The sequence below is a fragment of the Notothenia coriiceps genome, unplaced genomic scaffold (genome assembly GCF_000735185.1).
Source record: "Notothenia coriiceps isolate Sejong01 unplaced genomic scaffold, NC01 NC01_scaffold00038354, whole genome shotgun sequence".
NCBI lineage: Eukaryota > Metazoa > Chordata > Actinopteri > Perciformes > Nototheniidae > Notothenia > Notothenia coriiceps.
Genome location: NW_011371055.1, coordinates 289,832 through 296,274, shown reverse-complemented (window position 1 = coordinate 296,274; position 6,443 = coordinate 289,832). Strand labels below are relative to the sequence as shown.

The following is a 6,443-nucleotide window of genomic DNA, read 5'->3' as shown; positions in this document are numbered from 1 at the left end:
CCAATGTGCATTGCAAGATACTGACTCCTTGAGGAAAATGCTCTTCAAGTTAACACTTTACAAAAAACTAATTTGTATCATTAATAAATGGTCAATTTAAAGTATGTTAAACCCTGGTTTAAAAATGACTTCACTGTTAAGGTTATTGTTTTTACTTTTAGAATTATAATTGCTTTAATTTACGTTTTATTTTCTATTATTTTGTGTAATATGACAATTCATTTGAAAAAGTATATATTGAATCATAGCTGATACACAATACAAATCACCAACATTTTGAATCCATAATACTATTAAACGTGATTTGTAAAATATCTATAAATTGTTTCAGTGCAACAGGAAATAATAGTAGTTGGTTTCAAATATATTATAAACCATTACAAAAGATAATAATGTTAAAATAAGTAGCAACTATGTTTGAATTAACTTTTGATTTACTACTTATTAATGATGGTGACCAAAAAGTGTTACCACCTTTTCTACTAATCAATTCCCCCCAAAAAACAAACCAAAGCTTTAGACACGTCACACGAGCAATCATTTTATTTGAAAAAAAGTGAATTGCTATATACAGTACGTAAAAAAACATGAGATCATTCCTGAAACATTTCTTGCCTTTTTGCTTTTCACGTTAATCTCACGCAGTCCCGTCATAAAAAACAGGAGAATCCACACACTTTCAGAGAGCATTCCTGTACAGCATTCAGCAGAGGACAAAGAAAAAACGTTTACATCATCAATTTTTCCTCTTCAGTGATATCAGATACCAAACCTAAACCAGTTAGTATGATACCTAATAACATTGATATCAAACATTGGTTTGATACACACAATACATGTGTTTTTGTATGTGTTTTCCTGTTCGTTTTACAATTCATGATTAAGTGTGTTTTGCTGACTTAAGACCGCCCCCTGTTGGACAGCAGTGGAAACTGGCAAATGGCTCCCACCTCATATGTACAAATTCAGACTAGAAAGTGGGAAAATCAAACAACCATTAAAGAATCTCCACTATGCAGCTCTGGGGCAGGTTATTTTAAGAATGATATCCGAGTCATTGATATCAGTTTGATTATCGGTTTGGCTAAGTTCAGGAAGAAGAAGGATATGCATTTTTAAAGAGACTGATGTTGGGGGAAAACAGTGAATATTTTTCTGTGTGTCTCCGCAGGGGTCTCAGCCCTTAGTTGAAATGATTGCATAGCTCTGAGAGTCGGCTGCAGCCCTCCCAAGCCCACATGCTGTAAAAACAGCAACCAAAAAGTAATTCCATAGCAATAAAATGATTAGCTCTATTGCTGAAACACAAATTCAAAACATACAATCAAAAGACATTTTCTAAAACAGGGCTATGTCATTATTTGACTCAGTTTGGAGAAAGTAAATCATTGGATTTTGAAACTGGAAAAATAAAGCTTAAAGAAAACATTTCTCTACGTTTGGTGTCGTTCAAGATTATCCACAGACCTGAAGGATCTTCACTGTATCATCTGCATATTATCAAGCTTGACACACATTTAAATTATTAGTTTAAAGCAACATTTTGCTTGGTATAACATTTATAGCCGCATGCATCAACCATTTCAGATATTTCTGCAACTTTACAAGCTGAAGCCACATGTCCTTAAATGTTTTTATACTAAGTGAAACATTGCTTAAACAAAATTTAAAGAGTATATATCCCATTTTCTCTCGGTCTCTTGGTGTCCTTTTAAGCTAAATTATGTGCACAAAACACACAGTATCAAATGTAATAGTCAAACAGCTACAACAGAGGGAAGTTGCTTTGTTCTTTTAACATTTTTAACAATTCACAAAGTCCTCATATTGCTGCATTGCTTCTGCAAATGTTTCATTTCTGATACATTTATTAATGCATGCCTGATACATTTATTAATAGGATTCAATGGGACTGCTTGATGCATATTTAATGAGGCTTTATGAACATGGCTCCTTCAGAATGAGGACTGACAGATTCACATCTGGTGAAGCAACATCCATGATGATTAGATATCCTTTGATCATAACAAATAAATAAGACAAAACTAAAAATACATAAAACATTAATGAAGTACAAAAATGAAGGAATGTAAACACACATACACTCACTCACTCACGCAGACGAAACATCTATATATGAGCCATGTAAGTTATTGTTAGCATTTCTGCGACAGTGTGTGACAGACTCTCGTTGTTTGAAACAAGAGGGTGTTTTATTGGAGCAAAGCGAAGCTCCTTTTGGCCGTCGGGACGCATCATGTTACTGTTGGTATCACGCAGAGGAGCTCGTCACCCATCTCCTCCATCTTCTTTTCCACTTAGCTTGTCTTCTCCGATGGCATTTGAATATTTTAGCGCTAAGTGAGGAACTCCACAGTGAGTGCAACGCGTGTTATATGTGACACCCTCTTTTCTGTTTTGCTCACTGCACATGCTCCGTTAGCTGCCTCTTCATTCGCTCTCACTCTCCTCTCAGTGTCCATGCTGGGTGTCGGGCAGGTGCTATAGCTCGCTGTGGCGCACAGCAGGCTCCAGCTTGTATGAGAGCGCAGTGAGGACCTTGTCGAACTTCTCGTAGCGCTCTGATTGGCTGCCCTCGGAGCCGCGGCTGCCCCAAAGGAGACGCATCTGAAACTCTGTCTGGAAGATATCGTGGATTTCTGCTCGCTCTTGGAATCCTGGAGAGGAGAGAAGGGAATGTTATTCTTTGTAGATCCGTTTTATTTATGATAATCATGGTTAAAAATGAAAAAAAAATGGTTTTGTTCAATCATCATTAAATCATTCCTTGTGACAAAATAATATCAAATCAAAAGGGTCCACACACTAGCCTTTACACTATATGAATGGGTGCTTCTTCCTTATGTATGACCACTTACTATCAAATTACAGACTTCCCACATTCCAGATCAAGGGATAACACTTGAAGCTATTTGCCAATGAAGACTGTGGGATGAGGTTAAATGTACTACTCCCAAGGTCAATAATTAATATCCATGCTGAGATGCTCAATAACAAAAAAAATCTCACTTCCTAACCTTACACTTTAAATTAACTTTATCTAGTTTTTTTTAACTGTATGAACTAAACATCTCAACTTTGGCACATAGGACTGTTAATGATGGGAGCAGACAGAGGTCAGGCTGATCAATAGTGAGATATAACAGGAAACAGAGATGTGAGCTTATAGCTATTGACATACTGTTCAATAAAGCGGTAATGGCTTCAAACTGAGAACCATTGGGAAGGTATTAGGGATCAATACAGTTAACCTAGTAGCAGCACACGCACATAATCAGTGATACTGAACAATCATCATTAACAGCATGAGTAACACTGTACCAGCTGTGAGAAAATTGCTTCTTTTCATAATTTCTTTATGGCTGATGTTGACGGAATAATTAACGAGGTTGTATTAGTGAGCTTAAACACAACAGCCTGAGAAGTTTTCCAATTTTTCTTTAGCCATGTTTGCATTTCTTTGAAGCTCTATATTTACACAACAGTGCTTTAAATCAAATGCCAACATTGGAATGACAACATGGTCTCAATGGCAATGCTAACATGCTAATGCTAGTAGGTACAATGTCAACCATGTTCTTTATTCTAGTGTTAAACACAACAGCTGAGGATGATGTGAATGCCGTTAGTTTGGGGATTTGGTCATTAACTGAAGTATTGGCTGAACAACATTTTCTAGAAAAGTGACAAAGTTAAGTTAGAACAATTTAGATTTGTTTTTATGGGGGCTGTCACTGCATTTATCGTTTAGGTATTATTAGTGTCTATACAAACAGTTGATTACATTTTTCAGTCTGTACATGTGGGGGACAGCTCAATCTGTTAAACAAATCAAAACTTCCATACAGAGACAACCCCCCAAGCATGGCCAAAAACAACACCGATGCTGTTTATGAAAATACACTTCCACTGACTTCATTTGGCCTTACCCTGCAGTTTGGTCTCACTGTTGGTTCTATAGATCCCCCCGTGATGTGCGATGGTACGAGCTGCTTCTAGGTGGTACATGACAACGTCTACCCCCACCTCTGCACTCTCCCAGGGCTCCAGCGCATCCCCTACAGCCATGCCTCTCTCCAATAAGGACAGGACAGGAATGATGTGGGGGAGGGTAGTGTTGGCCAGGGCGTTCGACTCTGTGACCAAAGAAGATTTGATCGTTTAGAGTTGTAAATAAATACAAAGTTTAAATACAAACTTACCAACAAATGCCAACCATGTAAACTGTGTTCTCACCTTTGCCATCGTTCATATTCTTCATGAAAGGTTTGAGTTTCTTTTCATAAAGAATAGCGCCCTCTGTGTGTCTCTGGCGTAATGTCACCCATGTCTGCTCAAGACGGGAAATCTGAAGCAATGAGAGACATAATTGCATTTTAGGAAATATATTTGATAACAAACGTTCAAGTTTTTCTGTTTATTATGGAGAATTGTATCTGTATCATTCTTACCTGCGGCAGCTCCAGGGCTCTCATCACAGCGGCAAAGCCAAACATGTTGCCAAGGTTGCTTTTCAACTCTGCTGCTAATTGGATGGTTTTGTGGAGCAGGGCCGCCCTCTCCTCTGTGCTTCCTGTGCAGCCGAGCAGGTCCACTGCCATCATGATAGACATGGTGTAAAACCTGAAAGAAGAATGTGCCATTCAATGAAATGCATCCATAAAAGTTTATTACTGCTGCTGATACGAAGTAAGATGATGTGAATCTTTGAAAAGCCACTTTTGAAATTTACATTTTGGCAGACGGTAGAGTGTTACAAGATTAGAAAGGAGGAGGAGGGATGAAGTGGAGGATCAGAAGTACAGATAATCAATAGCTGAATTAATGAAGGAGTTAATGAGTGATGTATAAAGGGGGGGAAAGTGTGTTTTTACCTCTCCAGTAGGTCAAGTCTTAGCTGGTGTCCATGTGGAAGTGTCAGTAACTCCAACCCTGAGGACACTCCCATCATCCTTTGCGTGTCTGAGGATACGCCTAATATTCTAGCCAGCTGTCCATGAGAAAAAAAATATATATATTAGTTTTATGGTGATATGTTATTGTGCTTACATCTATGTGTTCCTACATGCAAGCATAATGGTGATTACCTTCAGTGTCTCTGGGCATTTGCTGTATTTGATTATGCAAGTAAGCATTTGTGCTTTGTATGCCTATGTAAGCATGTGTGCTTGCGTGTGTGTGCATAGCCGTGGGAACATGTTTCAAATGGTGGGTGCTGTGGGGATGACACCAGGGCCGGTTCAGACCAATTTGCTGTCCTAGGCAAGATTTTAGCTGGCAATGAAAAACCTCTACAAAGGACCAATACACTACAAAAAGAGAAACGTATTGATATAGTGGACAGCTTACATAAAAAGGCTTCAAATGTATTTAGTATTGCATGAACATATTTTAATTGGGGTGTGGACTTCACATCCTCTAGGCCTAGGGGGGTCCGCGGGTGCCCCCCGGAAAGATTTTTTTAACATTTTAAAGTAAAATGCTTCAATCTGGTGCACTTTGAGTGCCCAATTACTAGAGACTGATTTACTGTAGGGGGTACAACTCTAAACACCCGTATGAAAAAGATCGGTTTGCCTTTTATTAATCGAATAAGTATGTGAACATTTCCAATAACCTATAATAGCCAATAACAAATAAATGTAGGCTAGCGTATTTTATTTTTGTTGTTCATTTATATCTTATTTTACCAGTTAACATTTATTTATTTATGCATATTTTTAAATCTCTCCAGTTTTAAACGATATTTTTAGTTTACTGTCCTATAGTATACATTGGAATGATTTCAAACCTGTTTTTATTTATCCTAATAATTATAAAGGTGTGCCGTGGAAATATTTGTTTACATAAATTGCGATCAAAATGTTTGAGACCCACTGAGATAACTTAGACTAAAGTGAACTATCTAAACCCTCAGAGTCCTTTACCTCACTGAGCCTCTCAGTCTGACAGGAGAGCTCTCCCTCCACATTATTGTAGAAACAGCTTCTTACATCCGTTAGCGCAGCAGAAGCACACAACAATCCCCGCCGGTTCTCTCTCTCTCTCTCTCTCTCTCTCTCTCTCTCTCTCTCTCTCTCTCTCACACACACACACATACACACTGGCTGTGAGCTGCGGGTGCCTGATAAGCCAACATCCCCCACTTTCATCACTTACAGCGCCCATCGTACTGGGCAAATGGAAAATGTAACCGGGGTGAAAAGGGTGTTATCTTTACTTAATTATGAATGTTGTTACATCAAGGCTGAACATTCGTTTTTTTTTATTATATCTTGTGGAAGTGCAGATCTCCTGTCCTCCACCAGGGGGTGCTGCAGCACCCTCAGCACCCCTACTTCCCACGGCCCTGTGTGTGTGTGTGTGTGTGTGTGTGTGTGTGTGTGTGTGTGTGTGTGTGTGTGTGTGTGTGTGTGTGTGTG

At 38.6% G+C, this 6,443-nt stretch overlaps 1 protein-coding gene across 1 annotated transcript; it reads right to left on the bottom strand.

The window, feature by feature from the left end:
• Positions 1–528: 528 nt before the first annotated feature.
• On the bottom strand, positions 529–5,046 carry LOC104968175 (SH2 domain-containing protein 3C-like). The gene is made up of 5 exons (XM_010797746.1): positions 4,896–5,046; positions 4,473–4,644; positions 4,258–4,369; positions 3,951–4,157; positions 529–2,678 (listed from the first exon to the last, which is right to left on the bottom strand). The coding sequence occupies exons 1-5, from the start codon at positions 4,970–4,972 to the stop codon at positions 2,503–2,505; spliced, it is 744 nt and encodes a 247-aa protein (XP_010796048.1). The 5' UTR covers positions 4,973–5,046; the 3' UTR covers positions 529–2,502.
• Positions 5,047–6,443: the final 1,397 nt, after the last annotated feature.